General features: G+C 47.8%; 1 protein-coding gene across 1 annotated transcript in view; it reads right to left on the bottom strand.

Moving 5' to 3' along the window:
* Nucleotides 1-11923, bottom strand: part of Sh3bp5 (SH3 domain binding protein 5) — a 65985-nt gene that overhangs the window by 1504 nt on the left and 52558 nt on the right. The window contains exons 5-8 of the mRNA XM_020173085.2: nucleotides 5267-5397; nucleotides 3136-3178; nucleotides 2318-2537; nucleotides 351-611 (exon numbers count right to left, since the gene is read on the bottom strand). Of these exons, the coding sequence (XP_020028674.2) occupies nucleotides 351-611; nucleotides 2318-2537; nucleotides 3136-3178; nucleotides 5267-5397 (655 nt within the window). The remainder of the gene's footprint in view (nucleotides 1-350; nucleotides 612-2317; nucleotides 2538-3135; nucleotides 3179-5266; nucleotides 5398-11923) is intronic.

Here is an 11923-nt window from a genome sequence, read left to right as displayed (position 1 = left end):
AGGGTTTTCTAGCACGTAATGGCCTACTGTTTCTATTCCTCCCAGTGTTTTATATAGTCCTTATCATTAGAGATAAGATTTGTCATTTTCATCTTGTAACTAGGAAACTTCTAGCAGGTGCTTGCCAAGGGGACTGTTCTAAGGAGAGAGACAGAACCTAGGCTCTCCTTGATCAAAGCTGGTGGGGAAGAGCCAGGAGTCCCCGGTGATCAGCACCATCAGCACATTCTTAGAGACTCAGTAATGCAGCCTGGGCACTCCAAAGCTTGGCAAAGTTATGGAACAGGTACACAGGTTGGTTAGCAAAATCAATGAGTCACCTGGGATAGGGCGAGAGGGCTACAACTCACCTCGTTCTATCTCACATTCAGGGGAGGAGGCCCCACTGCATTCACTTCGAGGGCCCAACACTGGGAACATCATCCCAAATTCTGATAGGGACACAGGGCTGGGCAGATCCAGGCTGCCGGGCCTTGCAACTGCAGGGAACTGGTCAGGCATCTCAGACGGGCTTGTTGGTCCTGAACTAAAGCTGGACACAGACTGGGTTTCCGAGTCATCTTCAGACACAAAGTTGCTACAGTTGTCATCTTCAAAGGCCTCTGAGGCCACTAGGATGAGAGAGAGCACCAGTTACATGGGGTGTGCCAGATAGTAAACTAATTCCTTAAACACCTGCAAATGTGCACTGTACTGGCAGGCAGCTAGACACAGCATTGAGACTGCAGGACCTCTGCTGTGCGGCCATCTGAAAAGACTTTAATCTTCTTGAGCCTGTCTGATAGCCTCTTGGGCAGCATGAAGGGAAAGCAGCTGAGATCCCATGGATAGCCAGTGTTCTTGCAGTAACCTTAAGCTCTGCTCTAGACATGAGAGTCACCAGACACTGCCTAAAGATGGAAGGTGACTGGGGGGTGTATCTCAGTAGTAGAGCACTTGTTTAGTGTGTGTGAGGCATTTGGTTAGATCCCAGCACCTCAAAAAAATAAATTCAGCTGTAGATAGACCTCTTCTACACCTCAGACCCCAAATAGATACACCTGTACACAAGAAGAGCCACTGGTCTTTTGTAATGTGCCCAAACACAAAGCCAGTCTCCCAAAGAAGAGTTAAGGTCTTCCTCCTTGGGCAAAAATAGCAAGAGCTCCTAGGAGAAACAGCCCTGTATGGAGTATCTACCAGGCAGGACCTTTGTTTTCTTCAGGTAACTTCTGATCTCAAGACATCCTTGGAGCCTATGTACATCACTATTTGCTATAAATAACCAAATCCTTTAACAGTGCTCTCTGGCTTGTGCCTTACTTAGTGTATAGGCCAGAGTAGTCAAGGCCCAGAGACATGTTAATCCCATGCTTTCAGAACCTCTTCAGCATTTAGCTGGTTTTCCTTCTTAACATCTTTCCCATTGCCCTTCACTCTTCCCTCATCTTTAAAAGTGGCCTTGCAGCATTCCGTAGAGTATTGTTATAAATGATAAGTACTAAAATGTTGGGGACAGAAAATGGGCTCGGACCTGAATTCAAATCCTAACTCCACTGCTTACTGTGTAGCTTTGTCAAGTTACTGACCTATCTGAGCTTCATAAATCTACATTAATCAGAAGTAATTCACACATAGTCATTGTTTAGTTCTATTTCCCTAGGACCTGGCACTTAAACATTAATGGACTTACAGAATTCCTGAGAGCCTGGGAACGAGCCAACAGGAATTATTCCCCAGGAAAGGAAAAGCAATGAAGTACTCAGAGACAGTGATGAAGGGTTTTTCTTGCTTCATGTAATAGAAGCTAAGTCACACTATCCATTTTCCAGGGGGTAGCCCTTGAAAGAAGAGGACTGCATGGTCAGACACCAGTGAGAGCCATCACTTGCTGAGTGCTTGCTGGCTGTCAGATGTCACTTCATGTAATGTTAACCACACTATCATACTTCCCTTCTTACAGCCAAAGAAACATGTCATGCACAGATAATGATGTGAAGGCCAAGATTTAAGTCAAATCTGATTGCAAAGTCCCTATTCTTAGACCATTTAACTCTCCTTCAGGACTTCTCAGAACCTTTGACTCTCAGAGCAAAGTGAAGGTATAACATTTCCCAAACTTATTTGACCACAGAATCTTGACTTTGAGTAACATCCAGTTAGCATCTTAATGAACAGTGTTCCACAAAACATGGGAAGCCACCAGAAGCAGCCTGTAGGACTGCCCAACTCTGAAGTCCTTCAGTGATGGGCAGAGAGGATGGGGACCCTGGGAGAAGACAGCTCTGGAAGCAGAGCTTCCACACAAGTTGTGTGATTCTGCACTTGTCTGACTCACCAGAAACAGCATCTGGCTCAGGCTTGCTCCCCGACAGGTCCTCTACAGAGGTGCTGCTGCCCTCGGCCCCCACACCGCAGCCCCGCGGCCCCATGGCACTGGAGCGCCGCCTCTCGTGAATCTCATCTGAGATCCTCTCCAGGTTCTTCAGGGCTGTCTTGTACTCTCCTTTTGCCAGGGTCAGTTTGGTCTGTAGATCATCCACTGTCTTCTTCAGTTGCTGGTCAGGAAGATGAGAGGCTCAGCAAGTAACAAGCTGCTCCTGCTGGCCTAGAGATGCTTTTTGAATGATAGATTCATTTTCTGCCTTAGAGAATTTCCCAAGATGTGACTCAGGAAGGACCTGATTACTCTTAGAACATCTACCCATTTACCAGACAGAAAGTCACCACACACACACACCCTGCCTCCCATCCAAGTGACAGAAGAGCAATGGGCAAGTCCCATAGCCTAGCCACTTGGTCACCAGTACAGTGGTTCCCAAGCTTGTATATAAATCCTGGGGAGCAGGTTACAACTCATTATAGGCCCTGCCCCCAAGAGGTTCTGATTTGCAGGTGTAGGGTGAGGCCTGGGAATATGCATTTCTAGCACGTCTCCTAGGAGCCCACTGTGAGAACCACTGGACAGTAGAAAACAGTGAACAGCAGCTAGCTTCAAACACCATGGAAGACCAAACCAAGGCCATTTTGAGGTCTGAAAACTCAGTGCCTTCTTCACTCTCCCTTTTCACATAGGTCATTTGAAAGTCTGCTACCACATAAAAATGGGGCTTTGCAGGAAAAAACCATCAGTGAACAATCCAAGGCCAAACATACCTCAAGCTGCACGTAGTACTTTCCTTTGAGTTCAAAATAAGGCCTGCAGAACACAGGAAGGAAAATGGTAAGAATAATGATATCCCAATATATTACCCAAGACAGTATCATAGCATATTGTAGCATATTGTAGCATTAGCTGCCGCTGGCAGGTCGTCTTTCCAAGATTTAATGAACTCTGACAATGCCGTTGTCAGGAAGGTAATGCTGTAACCCCAGGGTCTGACTGACACAGACATCAGACAGAGCTGCTGGGCTCACTCAGGGCCTTGATGACAGGAGGCGCATCACAAGATGGGGCTCCTGAACCTGGTTCACATTCCTCTGTGGGGAGGCTGCTGAAGGTCACATAGGTGTGCCCAGCAGTGAAGGTGGTCTGGATCTGCTGCCCAAAGATAAAGAACAGACAGGGGCTGGGGAATTATCCACCTCTCCTGATGAGGCCAACTCCTTGCTGGGCATAGCAGGGTCACCATGAGCAGTGGTCTCATAGTCCTGCTGGACTGTGGCCAGGGCTGAAGGTATTAGACAGTCAGCAAACCCAACCAGGTTATAGGCAAAGGAAAGGATAAGGAATGTTAACTTTCTCCCACTCCCCCACATTCTGGGTCAGCCCAGGGAGCCCTGCTCTTTTTTGAGCTTTGGTGCCTAAGCACTAGAGTGGTCAATGCTTTACTCCTGATGGTTCACCCTCCAGGAAGCTGAGTCCTGCATCCTCAGAAGCCAGATGGTGACAAAGACATTGCAGGACCCTCTTGGTGGGTAAGGAAAACCTCAACTTGGGAAGAGAGGGGGCAATAGGCCCTCTCAAGTGACCAAGAGGAGCCTGCACAGGTGTGGATAGTGGGAGTGGGCATGAGAACAAATGGAAGATGTTTAGGCAAAAGAAGTAGCAATGGTGGAGATGTGGAGTGGGCCTGGAGGAGGCCTGGGAGTCAATCCATGCAATGCACACATTTGCCTCCTATCCTATAGGCAAGACCTGTTCCTATATTCTTCCAGGAGTTTGCAAAGTAAGGCCATAGGAATTTTGTTTTCTTCCCAGGTTAGTGATGAACGAGTAGGCAGGAGTGGGCAGTGGAGATCAGGGGCATTTGAGAAAAGGCCCATCCTATCCACACCAAACAGAGGGAGCTGTCCCGAAGACTCCTCCCCCAGCTCCCAGGGGTGTTGCCATGTGGACGGCTGTGCTCTCTACTGCAGCCCTCTGCCCCACAATATTCCATACACATATCCAAAGCAAGGGCAATGCAAATGTTAGATGTTATTCTGTACATGGATGTACACATGTATGCTGGAACAGAGTGGACAGAAATCAAAGTGGACAAGCCCAGGAGAAAAATGGGGGACATGGGGTAAGTACAGGTCAGAGGAGGCCAGGCTTTTCTTTGTGGATCTTTTCACCTGAGGGGGTCTTGGCTCTGCCCATCTTCGAGCTGTTCTGATCATCCCAGCCAGCACTGGTGTCCACCCTCCCAGGGACAGGCACGCACGCAGTAGTCCAACACACACATTCCTGTCCATGTCTGCCTGGCTGTTGAGTCCAGGCCATCATATTGGACTTTGCTTGGAGGCCCAGCAATTGCTAATGAAGCAAGGGGCTTGTCTTCAAGAGAGGACAAGCACACTGTGGTTGATCATTACTTTGTAAAAATATGTAGGGTCAATAATAAGAAGAGCTTGGGAAAAGCTCCATTTATACCACTGTTAGGCCATTTTATCAGCTCTTGAACCAGAGAGAACATGTATTGTGAAAACAACTCATTCCCATTATGCTGACAGGTAAACTGAGGGATAGGGCCTTGTCCACACTGTCAGCCACACTGCCAAAGGAACAGCCTGAGTTTCTCAAAGCCAAGCCTGTGGGCCATATAATGGTTTGCTTCTGAAATACCCTTTCTGTGTCTCCCAAGTGGGTCACATCTGAAGTGGCTCACCCCTCAGCATCTCTGCCTTTGGCTCTAGGGTCACACTGGAGGGCAAGGGAACCTGGCAGGGGGCCCTGGTAAGGCCCCATGGTCTATGTCAGTGGTCTGCTCAGGGCCAGTCCCTTAGTGCATGGTGCATAAAAGGTGGAGAAGATGCAGAAGGGAGTGACCCCACACTCCAGGAAGGCTGCACCCAGACTTACTTGGACTTGTTGATAGCTCGCTTGAGCTTCTTCTCCAGCTGCCGCATGCGGCCTATGGCGGCATTGTACCTGGCTGCAGTCTCCTTGTGCACCAGCTCACTCCTCGTCTTAGTCTGCTCCGCCTCCATAACCTTTAAACAACAGCAGAGGCCAACCCTGTCAAACCCAGAACAGCTCCTGGTTGAGGTATTTCGTATATTACTTTTTAAAAACGTTCTTTGAGCTGGGTGTGGTGGTGCACAACTATAATTCCAGCACTTGGGGGGAGGTAGTGGGGCAGGAGGAGCTCAAATTCAAGGCCAGCCTGAGCTACATAATGAGACCCTGTCTCAAAAAAAAAAAATTCTTTGAGTAAGTTAATACACTAAGATTAACTTCCCAATAAGACAGGATCTTTTATTTTGAAAAATCATTGTCAGGTAAGATTAAATAGCCAAGGTGGCTATAGCAATGACTGGAGGAAAAATGGAAAAATAAAAGTGAGACAAAAATTTGAAACACTTGGGTTCAACCAATGCACTATCTTTTGCTCAGACCTCCAGCTCTAAGGAGCCACCTTGAGCTGCCCCTGCTCCTCCCTGGGACAGGCTGCCGAGCAGGCAAATGGCCAGGCAGCACCAAGTGGGATGACTGAGTCATCAAGGGCCTGGGAGAACACCAAAACTAAGCACTAGCAACAGTCAGGTCAACAACGCAACGATGATGGAGTGTGGTCCTTTCCTAAATATCGTGAGTTGGCTGGGCACAGAAAAATTAGGATCCAGAAGGATCGATCAAATTTTACATTAAAAAAATTGAAACTAAAATCCAGTTGTTCATATCAGACTTTGAGGCTCTTAAAAATCCATGACTGCTGGGCACTGGTGGCTCAGATCTATAATCCCAGCTACTTAGGAGGCTGAGATGGGGAGGATCTAGGCTCAAGGTCAACCCAGGCAAATAGTTCTTGAGACCCATCTCCAAAATAACCAGAGCAAAAATGGACTTAGAGGTGTTGCTCAAGCAGTAGAGTGCCTGCTTTGCAAGTGCAAAGCCCTAAGTACAAATCCCAGTCCCACCAAAAAAATGTTTTTCAATCCATGATCAAGATGACGCTGGGCACAGTGGTTGACTCAAGCCTCTAATCCTAGCTACTAGGAAGGCAGAGAGTGCAGGAGGATCATGGTTCAAGGTCAGCCTAGGCAAAAAGTTTGCAAGGCCCCACCTCAACCAATGGCATGGCTTGGTGTGCCTGTCACAAATAGGAGGATCGTGGTCCAGACCAACCCAGGCATAAAAGTGGACCCTACCTCAAAAATAACCAAAGAAAAAAGGGCTGGTGGGATGACTCAAGTGGTAGAGTTCCTGCCTGTCAAGTCTGAGACCCTGAGTTCAAACCCCAGTACCACAAAAACAAAACAAAAACCTTCCATGACCAAGAGATGAGTCAGTTCTGTGGGAATACTGTGTTAAGCCTTTTAATAAAAATGAGTTTAAACAACCAGCAAAGGTTATTGGCCATTGAGGGATGGTCAATATCAAGGCATCAAACGCACGTTCCTGGAGACATGGGCAATAGCAGTTGTTTGCTGAAGAAAAGGCATCAGAACAGAGCCTGATTTGAGGAAAGAGAAAGGAAGTAAAGAACAGCTCAGTCCACATAAGCAACTGGCAATTTCCCCAACTTCCACTTACAGCCAATAGTATTAGAAAACAGGAGCAGAGTTAGGCTAAAGGGCCAGTCTCTACCCAAGGGGCATCAGAAAGGAGCCCAGATGCCATGGTCCTTTGTCCACCTTCTCAGATCCTAGCAGTCATAGTGTCTGTAACTCCAGGTTAAAGGAAAAGCACATAGTAGGAGGTTGCCAGGATCCTGCTATCTCCAGTCAACGGCCAGTCAATCCTGGGGTTCTTTATTCACTAATTGTAAGGATTTTTAAATGTGTGAGGAGAAATGATGAAAGACTGATAGGGGCATAAAAATAACTGGGTGTCCTGTCGAGGAAGTTATCTCTAACTTTGTCTTAGAGCTATGTTACAATCTCATTAGTTAATGAAAACTGATAGTGATACAAATAATTCTTATCCAGAGAGATGAAGATGGATTATGTCCTGGTGAAGACACAATTGATTACTAATTGCCCGGTAATGACCAATTTGGTGTCTGTTTTATAAATTCACTTCAGTACTGCTGATTTTATGAGTCAGTGTTTTTTGAATTCAGACATTCTCAAACTATTCTAACATCTTACGTATTATTTCCCTCCCTAATCAAATAAAATCTTTCCCACGAGAATAGTTGATACATAATTGTATCACAATTATGCATTTACCTTATTTAAGAAATTTATCTTTTAATGAAGGCTTGAGGTAATTTTTAAAACGGAAAAAAAAGCAAAGAAAAGGAAAACAAATAGGAACAGAGCTAGGCTGGCATGAGGTGACATGCTTATTAAGATGACTTTTTAGGGACCAGGAGAATCCTTTTGCCTCCAACACCAAATATTTCACAAGGAAACAAATATCTCATGCTTGACTCCTAAGGAAACAGCAGTAGCTTTTCAGTCTTGTCTAAAATCTTAAACATTACAGATTTATTGGCATTCTTATGAAAACTCGCAACCCCAAGCTTATCAGAACACAAAGAACACTGGGGGTGATATATTCCATTATAAAAAGATCTGATGAAAGGTTCACCTTTAAGGAGCTGTCTGAATGCATTTTAAACACATCAGTTTAAACAATGCAAGGCAAGGTCACTGGACAGAAGTTGTGCCCTGCAAAAAGCAGGGCTCCCCAGCTGCACACAGAATCTCATTCTCCCTCAGCCCCTAGGCTGTAAATGGAAGCAAAGCTTTCTAAAATTAAACAGGCAGAAGCTCCAAGCACTTGGCAATATTTCCAGTGAAGACTGAGGAAACAGCACACAAGCACTAACGCCCACCTCGCCTCTATCAGGCCCCATCTATCATATCCTGTCTGCATACACACCAACATAAATCCATGCCAACCTCCAGAAAGAGACCTCCCCGTCCCCAGCTTCTTGCCTCAAGGGAGAGGGCCACCAAGCATGTCACCTTGGTGCATCTCCTAGGCAACAAGGAATTCCTCCATCTCCAGCTTAGAATCAGGCATGAGCTGTGGGTAGTGATGGTGGGGAAGAAGAGGGTGGCCCAGGGACAGGCTTGGCTGGAAGGCTGAAACAGCAGGGGACAGGGCCAGAGCTGCAAGAAAGCAGTAATGAAGACTCCATCAAGATAGCTGTGACTGGCCTGAGCAACTAGACGTGTTTCTGCAGCTCCACCCCAGGTTTCTCTGGGGTGACCCCTGGCCCCCTCCAAGCCCATGTTAACCAGGTATTTGGTCTGGACTCCAAGAACCCTGTTCCCATCTCTGTAAGGCACCCTATCGTTTTACCACAACATTCAATTAGAGCTGCGTACGCTGATTTAAGTTCCCACTGGGAGTACAGCGCTGCACAAGGACACTCAGGGGATCAGACCCTGGCTGTCAGCCTGGCGGGATATGGGCTCTCAGCAGCACTGTCTATTACCCAAGGCAGCGGGGGCTTCAGGTGGCTGGGATGGCTGTGGCAGCTCACAGGGGCTATGGCAGCAGAGGTGGCATTAGAGAGAGTTCTCAGATACATAGCATTTTGGAAAATGGACAGGACAGAGGAAACACTTTGACACAGGCTCTAATCACATGTAATCACAGGTCCCTAAGTCTCACAAGATGACCACACAGGCCATACAAAAGCAAGCAGGCAATGGAAGTATCCAGGTGAGCTTAGCTGAAAGAACTGTCCAAAATGAGCAAGGGCTTCACCACTTCCAAGTGGTTTAGACCTCTGTCTTCGAGGGGGCTCTGTCCTGGCACTAATCCCACAAGCTGGCTCTCTGTTACCTTTGGAGTGTGTCTATCCCGGCCCACAGGACTGAAAAGTCAAGTACCCCTTGGGTTCCCAGAACCTTCAGGAATGCCCCAAGAACCAACCACCCACTGCCACCTAATGGGAGAGTTTGAGACCTATATACTTGAGTCTGCTCCAGGACAGCCACAACACCAAGGCCTGGGCAAACCACACAAGCTGGTCACTGCCTATGCTGAGGATGCTGTGGAAAACATAGACCTGAGGGTCCAGGACCCCAGCATCACTGCTCAGCCCCAGCTCCTGTTCACAGCAGCCCACAGACAATAGCAGGCAGCTGCGGCCTTCTTGCCTGTGCCAGCCTGCTGGCTCTCATGCAGAAAATAACCCCAACTGCCCAGCACATATCCGCACAGCACAACTCCTCAGCCTCCTTTCTGATTCCTCAACTCCTCTCCAACCCAAGGCCTTCTGCTCTCCGTTACACCCCAACATCTCTTCCCAGCACCACAGAGCTAAGCCCAGGTCTTCTCTGCTGGGCAGGAAAAGCAGCCTCATCAAGCAACTCCAGACTCCTTCTGATTTTTACTGTAGCCCTATGCCAGAGGGACTCCAGAAGGTGGTCCTTGCCACCCCATCAGGACATCCATGCTGAGCACCTGCTACTCTGTCATTTCAAGCCTCATATCTACCCTGGGATGAGGAAAGAGATGCTGACGGCCTCTCCATTTCTGAGCCACATTTCCCTCTTCCTCCATCTGGTCTCATTCAGCAGACATCAGAAAAGCCAATTCCTCCCTCTCAGGCTGCCAGCTCTCCTCAGAGGATAAGAGGCCATTGCAATCCCCTAAAAGCTGTTTTGAGGCCAAAGCAGCCAAGTCTGGAAGGGCCACTGCTGCCCAATCCTCCCGCTCCCAAGGGAGACTGCTGGGCTGCAGCAGCCCTGCCTGAAGCCACTTGCCATCTTTCAGCACCAAGCAGACAATGGTGTCGTGGTTCTGTGTATGGTGTTACACGTGGCCTTCTACAGAATACGGGGGCTCCTGAAACTTCCTAGTGTGTTGGCTTCAGCATGGCTCCAAGTGTGGCCACCCAATGTTACCAAAGGAAACATGAGGGGAGTGGGGAGGAAGACACATGAATGACCTTAGGTAAGGGACGTGTGGAGGAGGAGAGGAGGATGCTACGAAGTTTCCTTGCCCTGGAGTCTCCACAAGGCAGGGGAACTTTCTAGAACCTTTATCAGCAGCTTTCAGCAAGCTGAGCATGCTAGGCCCATGAGGCTTTGGAAGTAGTTGACATGAGCCCCACCTGAGGAAGTGCTCAATCCAGAGAGAGGTTTGCAACCCCCCAGCATTTGGCCTGGCAGGAAGAATTGTCCAGAAAAGCATGCCCAGAGGTCAAGTTTCTGAATGGCGCAGGGCACAGCAGGGATAGCTTTGCCACAGCTTTGTCTTTTAAGAGCTGTTGTTTTTTCAGTGCTGGGGCCCAACTTGGGGCCTCATGCATGCTAAGCATTTGTTGTACCATTTGTGAACACTTCAGTTCAAGGAAAAGCATGCCAGGCCTATGCAATTATGACAGAATCTGGAGACGAGAAACACCAGTCCCCAGGTAGAAATCCAGGACCCCTGCTAATCTGCACTGGTTGCTGCCACCACCAAGAAAATCAACTGCCTGAGTCCTTCCTGTGGCTGGTCACAGAAAGGGCACACTCAGAGGACTCTCTTATGAAGCCCCACATGACCTCAGGAGGTCCAAAGTCATCACATACCGCTCCACAGTATGTTCAAAAAACATTACTTCCAAAGAATGGTGTCCCTTGAATTGTACACTGTGGAGGTCTGAGGACACCTCTTATTGTGCAGCTACCCACCATCTACTAGAAACCCACAACAACAAGAACAGATTTTTTAGAAAAGCAGAAGCATGTTATTTTTCCTTAAATGATTTTTTAAGACAATGTCTTACTATAAGTTTGAAGCTGGCCTCAAACTTATGATTCTCTTGACTCCACCTCCCAAGTGCTGGGATTATATGCATGTGTCATCATTCCTGGCCAGATTTAATGATTTCTGAAATGACTTGCTTATGGACTGATACAGACTTTTTTAGCTGGGGTGGTGAGTGAGCAGAAAGGAAAGGCAGACCTGAAGCTAATTTCTTTCTTTTTTTATTTTACAGCTATCAGGCTTTGGCCTGTAGGCCTGTAAATTTCCAAGACTTCCAGCCTCCCCTTGATTTTCCATGAGTGGACCCAGCAAAACTGTTCCCAGCATGCATTTAACATCACACCCACTAGGCGGCAGGATGGTCGAGGCCACGCAACACCTGACCAGGCCAGCCACGTCAGGCTTCTGGGCGAGGTGGTATAAAGTCGAGTCAGATTTGAGTATTGGAGTCATTTCTGTGTTGGGCTTCTATTTAAAGACACTCAAGGTCAACCCTAATCATCAGATCACACAGGACTTGAGCTACTGTGGCAGGTGACACTGAAAAGAGAGAAGCCATTGGGATGAACTCCTGATTCTTCTATTCTACTCCATAGGCAGCCAACATTGGAGCTGCGACACCCCCACCCCTCCCTGAACTGTCCCTTGTCCAGGGCTGTGGTCAGAGCTGCTGCAGCCACAGCAAACCACACTTGTACACCGACTTTCCAGGCTTTCACGTTCTCAACAGAGAAGGGAGGAGGGTACAAATTACCCAGGCTGGTGCCAAGGGCGTGAGCATCCGAGAAGCCCAGGAGCTGGACCTGGGAGAAGGGAGTGATATCTAGAAGATTCTGTGTGTGGCTCAAAGAAATC

Source organism: Castor canadensis, chromosome 10, assembly GCF_047511655.1.
Source record: "Castor canadensis chromosome 10, mCasCan1.hap1v2, whole genome shotgun sequence".
Lineage (NCBI taxonomy): Eukaryota > Metazoa > Chordata > Mammalia > Rodentia > Castoridae > Castor > Castor canadensis.
This window is presented reverse-complemented; position numbering and strand designations above follow the sequence as displayed.